The sequence below is a fragment of the Nicotiana tabacum genome, chromosome 7 (assembly GCF_000715075.1).
Source record: "Nicotiana tabacum cultivar K326 chromosome 7, ASM71507v2, whole genome shotgun sequence".
Classification (NCBI taxonomy): Eukaryota; Viridiplantae; Streptophyta; class Magnoliopsida; order Solanales; family Solanaceae; genus Nicotiana; species Nicotiana tabacum.
In genome coordinates, this window is record NC_134086.1 from 158258786 (window position 1) to 158271460 (window position 12675).

Here is a 12675-nt window from a genome sequence, read left to right on the forward strand (position 1 = left end):
GTGTTGAAGTTCCAGCATAATATGCTGGAAGTTTATATACAGGTGCACCGATCTCCAGAATATTATGCTGGAACTTTACGTATTGCAATAAAATAGTGGCTATTTTTCAATGATTTTGCAAACACTGGTTATTTTTGAATGACCAATCCGAAAAGTGGCTAGCCCATGCTATTTTTACCCATTTCAAAGGAGGAAACTGAGGAATTTTTGGGGCCGTGTTTTATGTAAAATTAACATGGGCTGACCAGTTTTTGGCCGATAATTAATACTTAGTTACCGTTTAAAATATAGTTGAAACGATCACTTTACTATTAATAAAAAAAAGTAGAAAATTTACCGCGTGCTCTTCATCTCCTTCATTAGACTTGAAAATATTTGTGGTTTCAAACTCCTCCATGTTGTGATACTTATAAACAGATGCTGCACTTCTTTCTTATTGGCCGCATAAGTGCGGGAAAGAAGAACTTGCATAGGAAAAACATAAATTTCTCAATTACGGACCACAAATTTAAACTTCTGCACGTTGTTTAGATTGATTGTATTTGACTGTTCGAAAGATTCAAAACAACAATGGTGAAAATACCAATTTGTGTTCTTTTATATGTGAGTTAGTATGACGATTCCATTTTTATATTACATACTCAGGACCCTAACAGAAAACTAACGCCTCACATTCGCAAATGAGTATATAGCACAGCTATAAATAAATGAAGTAAACAAATGGATGTATCACCAAATTTAAACAGATATCTCAGATGTCGAGATTAATATATTTTTTATTATACCCAAAGAAATTAGCTAGGACCACCCCAGAACGCCACCCATGTAGAACATGAATAACATAAAGCATGCATGTCATGAAAAGAATTTGACAAATCAAGAGAAAATATCCGTCTCTCCTTATCCTTACATACAACTGAACAAGACAACAAAGGTATATTTTCCAGCAATTAATGCCACAAAAGATTACTGTCGCATGAGAATTTAATTTCCTCTCATTGAAGATATAGGATTCATTTACCTCTCCAGTAAATGTTGATCGACTTCAATAAATTGACAACTATAAACTTTGTTGTTTACGAACTCATATACTTAGAGCAGCCATTTGTCTAGAATTACTTTTAAACTGTTTGATTGAGAAATACATGAATAACGAATCCATTGCTTAATTCTCAGATGATACGTAGGAGTGTCAAATTAATAAGATGTAGTACTCTTGACGGTCAAAATTTAATTGAGCCATTAAATAGATCATGATTCAATCGATCACAATTTAAGTTGTACCAAGATGTTGTGTCAATTTTGGGTTAAAAAAAATACTCCCTCCGATTTACCTTAAGTGACTTTTTGGCCTTTTTGTGTGGTCCATAATAGTTGATTTTTTCATATATGAAGAAGGAATCAATTTTTTTTCTTCTAAAGTTGCCGTTAGACTAAAGAGCCTGGAAGTAGTTTGTTATATTTCAGATGAGCAAATTAAGGTTACTATGCTCAATTTCATTGTTAATCAATATTAAAAGATGAATTCCTTAATATGTATGAAAAAAGTCCAAAAAAATTACTTAAAGTGAACCGGAGGGAGTAAATCGTAATTTAACTCATATCCAACTTAAAATCATTCAACTCATTAATGAATATATTTCTAATTCAAACTATCGAGGTTACCTACACTTTTTTTATATCAAGGTGGTTAGATGTTACTCCTATAGGAGTAATCTGTAATTACAGTATTATATGACCTAAACTCGTCTGGTCGAAACTCCAGCATAAAGACATAACCAACCGTTACAATAATCAATAATTTAACGTGAATTACTGCTATATATAGATGTCCCTATAAAAAGCCCAACCCAAACAACCAAGAGTTCAAGGACATTTTTGTAACTTGTACCTTCAAAGAGTTTAAACATGATAATACCGACAACATCAGATATCTCCAGCTGTTTCGCAAAAAAAGTTGAACGGAATTCCCTCACACTCTTCTGTCTCACATGCTATCCATATATTCTTCTCCTCACCCTCATCCCTAACCCTAGTTAACTTAACCACAGTTACCCACTCCTTAACCCTGGTCAACCGTCTCCTCCACTTTTAATACCACACTCCTATCTCTTCCCTCACTCCCTTTGAAGTTTCAGTGCATTGCTTTTCCTCTCTTTGCTAACGTAAACCATGGGTGCACTCTACATTTTCCTCTTCACTCTCATGTCCTTTACTATTTCCATTCATGCACACAACATTACTGAAATCTTAAGCAAATTCCCAGAGTACAGTGAGTTCAACAGTTACCTCACACAAACAAAACTCGCCGACGAAATCAACAGCCGTACAACTATCACTATCTTAGCTTTAACCAATGGAGCCATGGCCGATGTTGTCGGCAAACACCCACTTTCTGTCATAAAAAACGTTCTTTCCCTTCACATCTTGCTTGATTACTTTGACAACACTAAACTCCACAAGATCTCTGACGGCACTACACTTACCACTACCCTTTACCAAACAACTGGTAATGCTAACGGCAACTTAGGTTCCGTTAACATCACCGATCTTAAAGGCGGTAAAGTGGGTTTCGGCTCAGCTGTTTCACACTCGCCATTAGCGTCCACTTACACTAAATCCGTGAAGCAAATCGAGTACAATATCTCTGTGTTGGAGATTAGTTCTCCGATTATTGCTCCGGGTATTTTGACTGCTCCGGCACCGTCTGCTTTGGACTTTAACATAACAGCGGCATTGGAGAAAGCGGGATGCAAAACATTTGCTTCGTTGCTTGTCCAATCTGGGGTTCTTAAGACGTATCAAACTGCCATTGCTACGGGTTTAACTGTCTTTGCACCTAATGATGAGGCGTTCAAGGGCAAAAATGTTCCAGATCTGAACAAACTGAAAAGTGCTGAGGTGGTTTCGCTGTTACAGTATCATGCTGTTCCGAGTTACACTCCTATTGGGACTTTGAAAACGAAGAAGGATCCTATTTCTACTCTAGCTACTAATGGTGCTAGTAAGTATGATTTGAGCGCGTCTACAGCTGGTGACCAGGTGACGCTTGACACCGGCGTTGACTCGTCAAGAATCGCTTCAACTGTGATTGACTCTACGCCGTTCTGTATTTTCACCGTCGACAGTGTACTTCTCCCTGAGGAGTTGTTCGGGAAATCTCCTTCTCCGGCACCGGGACCTGCACCGGAGACTTCTCCGTCACCTGCACCTGAGGGAGCTTCCCCTGGCCCTGCTCCGGAGGCCAGCTCTCCTTCTCCAATGATGTCTCCTCCGGCGCCGCCTACCTCGTCTCCGGCTGGTGCTCCGGCGGATGGTCCTGCTGCTGATTCCGAGAACAGTACGGCGAAGAAAAACGCCGGTAACGTTAACGCTCCGGCATTGCTGAAGGTTCTACTTACTGTGTCAGTGTCGGTAATTGTGTCCGTTTATTTGTCCTAGATCGTCATTTACGGGCTTTTGTTTTATTTTATTTTTTTTGTTTTTGGGTTTCTGGAGTCATATTTTTATTTGTGACTGCTTGCAGAGAAGATTTTATTTAATTTGATTTATAATTTTTAAATGTCCTTTAATAGCGAGTGAGTCGTTTAGCTGAGTAAGAAGGACAGTGTTTTTGTTTTTTCATTTTTTGTTCAGTTGCTGTACTTTTGTTTATGTTAAATCCTTTTCTTACTTTAATAATGTTCCACTTGTGTTGGGTAGTGTCGGTGTGTGTGGATACTATGAAGGAACGTGAGTGACAGCTAAGCAAATGAAGAAAGCATTTGGTTTTGGGGCCCACTTTGTGATGACTGTTGCCTCTTTTGTGTGGCGAATAGAATAGTTTAGTAAGTGAAGGGCATTGGTTGGTTTGCTTAAACTATTAAACAGAAGTGAAATACAAAAGGTTGGAGTTTAGAACTTTCTAATGTTGAATGGGTAAAAACTGCTTTGTTGGCCTTAATACAAGTTATGTACCAATTTGTGCATGATTTAGTGGGCCTTTGGACATAACAATTATAAAATTCCAAAAAAAATAAAAAAAAATTCACGTGAAAATGGTTTTTTTTTTCGAAAAAAAAAATGTAAGAATAACTAAGACAAATAAAGTCGTTAAAGTAAGTAATTTTCATGAACTGTCACATTAATGTTTATATAATTTTTCACTGTATAAACATTAAACAATCATGGCATGTTTAACTAGTTTATGAAGCGTACACTAAACGACCCTCCTAGTTTTTTTACTATCTGCAGACTGCAGGTATTGTCTTTGCAATTTAAATTGCTGTTTGAATTACTATTTTCCGTTTAATTCTTGAATTTTACCAATCATTATTAGAACACTTTATGAAAAAGTTGAATTAGTTGGTACAAAAAAATCAATTCGAAAACTTATGTTTTTTTACCTCAAAAAGTGAAACTGAAAATCACCAAAGAACGTAATGACTTAGTGGGCGTTTGGACATAAGAATGGTAAAATTCCCGAAAAACAAAATTCAAGTGAAAATGGTATTTGAAAATTAGAGTTGTGTTTGAATATGAATATAATTTTGGATTGCTTTTGAATTTTTGTAAGTGATCTAAGTGAAAAAAATTAAAAACAGTTTTTTGGAGTTTTTTAAATTTTCGAAAAATTCTAAAATTCATCTTCAAGTGAATATTGAAAAATTTATGGTCAAACACTCATTTCGAAAAAAAATAAAAAAAAAATTCATGGCTAAACAGGCTCTTAGAAGTGGGACATTAATTATTTTGAAGAAGAAACTCTTGCAAAGAAGTTAAAATAATACTAGTCTCAGTTGAAGTTAACAAAAAAGTGAATAGTAAACACTCACATATATTTTTATTTTTAGTGAAGTGTTCAGCTTTTGGCTGAACTTCCTAATTTTTTAGTATTACCAAATTATTAAGAGAGAGTGCACCTACGGTGATATCAGTTCAAGGTGACAGTGTCTTTAGATTCAAATGGCTATAAATTAGCACGAACATTACAGATTTTTTAGCTCTTTCTGTGTAGAATCATAAAATCTGATGCTAAACAAGTGGTTGCGGTTGTTAGGGGGTCGATTAAATCTACCGAATTATACTGTACGAATCGATTTTTAGATTTCTTTCAATAAAATCGTAGTTTTTATATAAGCCTATAACCGTACCGATAACTAGAATAAGTTTTTTATTTTATGAAAATAAACCCAAAAAAATACCGAACCCCACCGAATAAATTCATACGTGAAAAATATATTTATATGTTAAGTTTAAAAATAATAATACATTCAATTTTTATTTTGTTTGGACTTGGATTTATGAAAATGATTACAAGTCAATAAGTAATTAAACTTAAAATCTTAATTCTCAAACCTATTGTGCTACTTCTATTGAAACTAAATTATTTCTAGCATATTCACTAGCAAGATACAAGGTATTCTAGTGATTATGAGTGACAAACTACAATATGTTGAATGTGTATGTTTCCTATGATTTAGATTTATCTTTTTGAATATTTAATCTTCTATATATAGACTTTATTCTTGAGTCTCTGCTTGGTTAATATCTTTTCACTCGTGTGATTTGTATTTTCTTTGTCTTTACTTAATTTCTTTTACGTTGTTGTAGAATAGTTGATGGATCTATGCTCTAACTATCTTTCATGTTTTATTAATTCATCATCGTTTAAACAGTAAAATATCTAGAAAGTGTTGCTAAGTCATTTAAAGGTACGTATATTATCACATTACACAATCAGACCTCTCTATAACAACATCCCTATATAATAACACTTCACTACAAAAACCAAGTTTTTTCCGGAACCAATTTACATGCTATGTTATACTATATATTCTTTATAACAATACTTCGCTATAATAAACAAAAATATTCGGAACAAACAAAGTTGTTATAGAGAGGTTTAATTGTACTTCTACTAGTAATTTTTATATGATGATTTAAAAATATCGAAAATTAATCGAATCGTACCAATAAAAAACGTACGACATGATTGAGATGATTTTGATAAGTCTAATTTTGCTTATATATAACAAAATAACCGAAAAATTAATATGGTATAAATTTTATAAAATAATTGACCTGATCCAACCATTGACACCATTGTTGCTGGTAATCATGTATTCGCGTGGGAATTTGCCTTTCCAATAAAACAAACAACGCTATAGGCTGTGGATAAACTGGCATCTCCAATACCTACCAATGGAACGTTACTTTGTGGATGATATGGATTTCAAATATAGAATGTTATGGGCATTATTACCGTTGCTATCACTTGAGAGGGTGCAGTGAAGATGTATAAAGCAAGCTCCAATAACATCTTCTTGATGGAATTTGTCACACCTTCTTTTTCCCGAGGGAAGAGAGTTCTTTTTTAATTAAAGTAACATTAATTGAAATAGAATTATTTATTTTCATCAGAATCGTCACTTGGGATAATTTAAGATGTTTCAAGTCACCAATTTATTTTAAATCCCAAATCGAGGAAAATTAACTCTATTTTTGGTCCGCAAAACACCGAAGACCGAGTAAGTAATTTTGTTAACACGGAAGGTGTGAGGCACTCTCGAGTTCCGTAGTTTTACCACGGTTGCTTAACTATTAATATTGACCTAATTATCTGACTTATTACATGTTTAAAACCTATTGTGCATTTTTACTTTTTAATAGCTTTTAATTAGTTATGAAATTATTTCTGGAACAAGTTACGATGTCGTACACTCGTTTCTTTCTGTACACATTGTGAATCGCATCACGGGAACCGTACCAACGATCTACAACATATTTATTTTTATTATTGTTCGAAATTATGATCGGGTCACATTAAATGCGCACCCGAATTGGGATTATGTATCACGACTATGCCACTAGAACCGTACTCATAGCCATGATGATTTAATTACGCACCTAAAACAACTACGAATGTTCATAGTTATTTTCCTCTATCTAATTTGAGATTATTGCGAAAGCTCGGAATTATGGAATTATTTGGGAGTAAAGTGCATAAGCATTTATAAATTAAGACTATATGAGTTTTGATAAATAAAACAAAGTCGAAGATTGGTTTGTGAATACATGAAACGTTGCGCAAATTGGCATTGGAAGCAGTTGAACAATCAATTTAAAACTACTGAGAAGCCCCTATTATTTATAGATCTCTTTCCACAACACTGACTAGTCAAGATTAAAGGGGACAAGTGTTATCGGTCAAGTTTGGACAGGCGTTCACATTAGGACCTTCAACTGGGTCCAATTGAATTCCGATGGGTTTAAATGTAAGGCCCAAAACATCACATCCTTTTTTGGAGTGGTACGCACAAAGATGCAGACTCTTAATGGGCTTGAAGTTAAACCCAAGCAATATGAAGTTCAAGGATGATTTGATCTTGGGTCAAACAGGCGGACTCAGTCAGGCTCACGACCAGGCCCATTAGCTTTTAAGAAGACAAGGCTCAATAATTCAAGGAGAAATCAATTCATTCAAAAACTAACATGATTCAAATTACTGAGATCATAGTAGAGATGTTAATTCTAATTTATTGACTAATTACAATAATTGATGAACAACCAAGTCACTTTAAACTCATTTCCAACTTAATACATACAGGGCATTCAACTTACAAAGAGCAACCTTCAAATTCTAAAATAAGTGCATTAAAACAATATGCGATTGAATCCCTCCTTGTTTTTCCTCAAATTGCCAGATTCCATACACATGCTAATCAGAATATCAAGACATGAAATAAGCACCTCCTTCTAGCTTCATTTTAACCTGAAAATATCAACTCCAATCTTGTTTCTAACTAGATGAACAAACCGTGTTTCAATATGTTGTATACACTCTATAGTACAGCAGGAACAACATTAGCATGCCTTGGTAGAATAAATGATTATCAGTAACCTCCAGACCAATTTATGAGCAGCTTCAGTCTAAATTTCAGTTAGATAAACAAAACAAAACAGAGGATTGAGGCTAACAAAGCATGTAGATAAACAGACTTGGCAAACAAACAAAATCATGGAGGAAATTAAACACATATGGCAACAATAATTCAAGCTTCGTTGCAAACCAACAGAAACTCAAAACAACAATCGACACATGGTCTGTTGATACTGACCCATGTAAATTTATACATTCATAACTTCAGAGACTAACAAGGAGAAAGGTTCAAACAAATTCAGCCATTAAACATGCTAGATCTGTATATTTAGGCAGTAAACAACCTCAATTTTATTCATGAATTCAATATAAAGCCACAAAGGTGTTTGAACATACCTACACAGCAGCAAAGAAGTCTTAAAATAGACAAATAAAGGCCGAGGACAGCTACAACTGAAGCTCAACTAATTAGGTGACAGAGAACATCAGCAAGAAGCAGAAAATCCAAGTTGAATCCAATTTTGAAAGCCAGAATTGAAAGAAAAAACTACAACTCTCTAAATTGCTATAGTTTATGAATTTTTTTTAGTATTTCCAGATCTCAAGTTTTTGAGTTTTCGTTTTCTAATTTCAGGCTGCTATTGTGTGTGTAGCGAAGGAAGGTGAGGTCTTACACAGGAAAAGGGTGAGGGAATAATTCTAATGAATGCAGCCCCTGAGATTTAGGGAAAAAACATCTTTATAACAGAAAATGGACAACTGTTAGGACAACTGTCCATTCAGATATTTACTCACATTTTTCCAACCCTTTTACTTCTGAAATTAGCCCTTTTTACCCCCATTTAAACGTATTTTTTCTTGTCTTTTGCATTATAATCCCTTCTAGAAACTTCTTGAACAAACACCTAAGACTCCCTGATTTCCCAAATTCCTCTGACCCCTTTAACTTTTGTTAATTACAAACAACTACCATAAGGAAATTATTCAGATTCAAATAAGGAAAGAAAGGGAACAGTAGCACAAATATTGAAATCTTTAACTAACAATCCACTTAATTCAAAATTGATTTAAACGAATTCAAACTAATGCAATTAGATTCAGTTTTTGCTTAACCAAACCATTAATCAAAACTAACTAGACGTGCTCTTAGCTAACCTAAAAACTCATCTACGACAATTAATGCGATCAAATAACAAACAACAAACGATTATAATCAAACTAAACAAAACGGTCAATTTGTGCCAAACAAACAAATCTATTTTCCTAAAAACTAAGACTAACCAATAATCACATATTGAAACTAGATGAGTGGGAGAAGAAAGAGATTACCTAACAAAAACAGAACAACGACAAAGAACTCCGGTCCGGACTCTGGTGGCTTCGAAATGAGCTAAAATCAACATCAATCGATTGTTCTTGTTAAGAACGATCGACTGATATAGGCCTTAGGTCAAGACACGCGAAAGTTGCCGGCGGGACAGAAAAGGGCAAAAGTTAGGGTTCAGACATTTCTCAAATTCAAAATTCAAGAGATTTAGGTGGTTTTATAGTGAAATTACACGGAGATATGAGGTGAGGGGGAGGTGGTGGTTGTCTGGTGAAGTTTTGGGGTGGTTTGGGGTGTCGCCGCCGCCGTAGGCAATTTTCGGTGGGCCGCGAAGGCAGTGGTTAAGAGAGAGGAGTTGAGAGAGGAGTTGAGAGAGGAGGGAGGTAGGTTTTGGGGAGTCTCTAGGGTTTGGCTGGGGTGGGGGGGAATTTTGGACATTTTTACGGGTGGAGGGATCAGCTGCGAGCCGTTAGATCCAAAAGGATCAATGGCTGAGATTAAAAATAATCAAAACGGCGCCGTTTAGTATAAGGAGGGGCTGGACCGGATTTTGGTCTGGGCCGGGGCAAGTATTGAAGAAGTTGGGCCATTGTAATCTTTGGCCCAATTTTGAACAAGACCAAACCAATTCTTTAATGAGAAATTTTCATAAAGTACTATATTTTAGTAGTAATTAGCCATTTATAGATATTATTTGCTATATTACGGATTATAGGTACTTTTTCTGTAGTTATAAGATGTATTTAAGCTATTGTATTCATGAATACAGTAGCAAAAATAGGCGTGAATCAGGGAAGTCCAGCTAATTAGTTGTTGTATTCGAGTATATTCGACTGTATTCATGGAGTGAAATATGAGGTTACAACTGGATAGATTATTGTATTCGACTATATTCACGGCATGAAATAGGGGATTACACTGTTTTTAAAACGGAAAGTGAATCAATTAATATAATAGACTCCAAATATAACTTAACAAACTCAATTATAACACACAAAATTTGTATTTTCAGTTATAAAAAAGATTCTGAATCGAAAAATACCCCAAAAACATAGCAATCTTCAGAGAAATTATTAATACATTTGAATACATAAATTATATTAATTAAAAAAATATATGATTACATTCATGGCATATAGCGAGACAATGAATACAATAAAATACATACAATACAACATGATATATTGAAATACAATGAAAAAAAAGACAGTGAATACAATGAGATACATGGAATACAACGAGATACATTGAATTACAATGAAAAAAAGACAATGAATACAATGAAATACATGAAAATACATTGAAATATATTAACTCTGCTTTATCTATGCGTTTAATGGAGTCCTTATCAAACCCAACTTCACGCAGTCGCTTCCATATGACTTCAACTGTCAAAGGGGTTCTTGAACTTGAAACCCTACTTGACGCCGAAATAGGTGTTCGATTCACCGGAGTCAAAGCCAGTCTCTCTGACCCAGGACTTGTCATTCTTGATTTCTCTACACTTTTGATGAAAATCAAAGATTCAACTTTTCTTAATCAATTTGTTGAATTCTTGCCTAACAAGCACCTTTACTTTCCCCTTCACAAGAACAATGCAGTTGATGGTTCACACAAATTTTTTCTGCTTTCTTCTTTGCCTTTTTTGCTATTTCTCTCACTTTAACTCACACTTGCTTTGTTGGCTGTGATTCTCTCTTTATGCAAAGTGGACTTGGCTGCTCCCTTTGTTCTTCTGCTCGAGTATCATGGGATATACACTCGATTGCAGTTGTCCATTGCTTGGGAAACGTTCCTGTCGGAGAGACTAGTGTATTTGTTGCAATATCGTCTGTCCATCTAAGAAGATGCCATTAGAAGAGGAGGAGAGCAAAAATTTTAATGGGATGGGAGAAGAGAATGGGGTGTAACAAAGTAGAGAGAGAAAGAAAATAGTGTAACTGAATAACGTATTTAGTGGCTTAGGGCTAGGAGGTAACCAAAATTAAATATTTTGCTATAAACCTTAAAAGATATCTATAGAATATAATTTTTTTAAATGGTATTTATTTAAAATAAATAAGGTGTTAACCTTTGCTATAGGAGGTCAAAATTCCTTCTTTAATTCCTTTTCTTTATTTTCTTTTCTTTTCTTTGATTTTAAATTCTAATTAAATTAATTAAAATCCTAAATTAAGTCCTAAATCAATCTAATTTGTAAAATTAAACTAATTATCTTTATACTATTTACATAATTAATTAATCTTAAATCAACGAAAGAAAGTTACTAATTTAACACTAAGAGCTAAAAATGTAAAAATGAACATCATTTTTGTGTTTTTTGTTTTAATAATTCAATCAACTAACGCAATTGCATTCTAAATGCAATTAAGACCTACAAATGCTATGTAATGAAGATTTGGACATTTTTGTCATTTTTTTATGATTTTAAAATGTTAAAAATGCATGAAAATGTAAATAATTACCAAAAAATCCTTAAAAATCTATAAAAAAAAATTAAAACAATTAAGAAAAAAATTTATTTATTGATTTTGTGGGAATATTTTTGGCGAGGCAAAAATTACGTGCTCACAGAAGTGCACCTACTTTTGTTTGTACTGTGAATAGATTCTTTTTTTCCTTCAAATATTCAATATTCGGTATTTACTAGCTTGAATATATAATTCATATTTGCGATGAGTAGGTCCATTTAAGTTTAGCCCCTAACATTCTTCATTCACGGAGCTTCAGTTTGATACTTTTGTTTAAGTGTGAAGCGATTTCAGTCATCTCACCACACCATTGATAGATATTGTGAACACAGTCGAAAGGAGAAGACATGTTGTATGTTATGCAATTCGATCATTACTCCATTATTTGCTTCATAGGGCGCATATATAGCACGGCAGTTCATTCAATGCTCCACATGTTTGTATTCCCTTCGTTCACTTTTATTTGACATATATACTAAAAATAGATTTTTATTTTTAGTTGTCACTTTACGCATACCAAGAGAATGCAATTTTTTTTCTTGTTATACCCACAGTATTTATTACTCATTTTAAATTATTTTCTCAAATCCAATAAAATATGCATCAATTAATATGGGTATTATGGTAAATTATACACTTCATTTATTATTTCTTAAGGGGCATGAAAAGTCAAAACATGTCAATTAAAAGTGAACGGAGGGAATAATAACTTAATTACCTGTCTTGAATTTACTTAAATGATGTTGTAGAAGAAACCATACCTACATGTAATAACTTAAGAGATTGTCTTGAATTCACTTAAATGGTGATGCGGAAGAAATAATAAGTAATCAGGTCTATTATTAAAAGATTGACTCCATAGCACGTTCAAATTAACAAATGCAGACTAACCAATTGCAGTTTAGTGCTTCGGAAAGTTTCTATTTGTTCAAGAATGTAAATAACTTTCATTTTTTCTTATATTTCTAGTGATCGGTCTGGCTGCGTTTCAGTTACTCCTCCAAATGCCAGTTCAA

General features: G+C 33.9%; 1 protein-coding gene and 1 long non-coding RNA gene across 2 annotated transcripts; one reads left to right on the plus strand and one right to left on the minus strand.

Annotated features, from left to right (window-relative positions):
- The first annotated feature begins 1975 nt into the window (after positions 1 to 1975).
- LOC107806416 (fasciclin-like arabinogalactan protein 10) lies at positions 1976 to 3678 on the plus strand. The gene has a single exon (XM_016630571.2). The coding sequence runs from the start codon at positions 2173 to 2175 to the stop codon at positions 3439 to 3441; it is 1269 nt and encodes a 422-aa protein (XP_016486057.2). The 5' UTR covers positions 1976 to 2172; the 3' UTR covers positions 3442 to 3678.
- Positions 3679 to 7440: 3762 nt separating this feature from the next.
- LOC107768756 (uncharacterized) lies at positions 7441 to 9603 on the minus strand. Its single transcript, XR_001644223.2, has 2 exons — positions 9191 to 9603; positions 7441 to 7911 (listed from the first exon to the last, which is right to left on the minus strand). It is a non-coding gene; the product is annotated as an uncharacterized LOC107768756 (long non-coding RNA).
- Positions 9604 to 12675: the final 3072 nt, after the last annotated feature.

What these genes read in the sequence shown, in the direction of transcription:
- LOC107806416 (XM_016630571.2), top strand. Translation starts at nt 2,173, where the DNA reads ATGGGTGCACTCTACATTTTCCTCTTCACTCTCATGTCCTTTACTATT.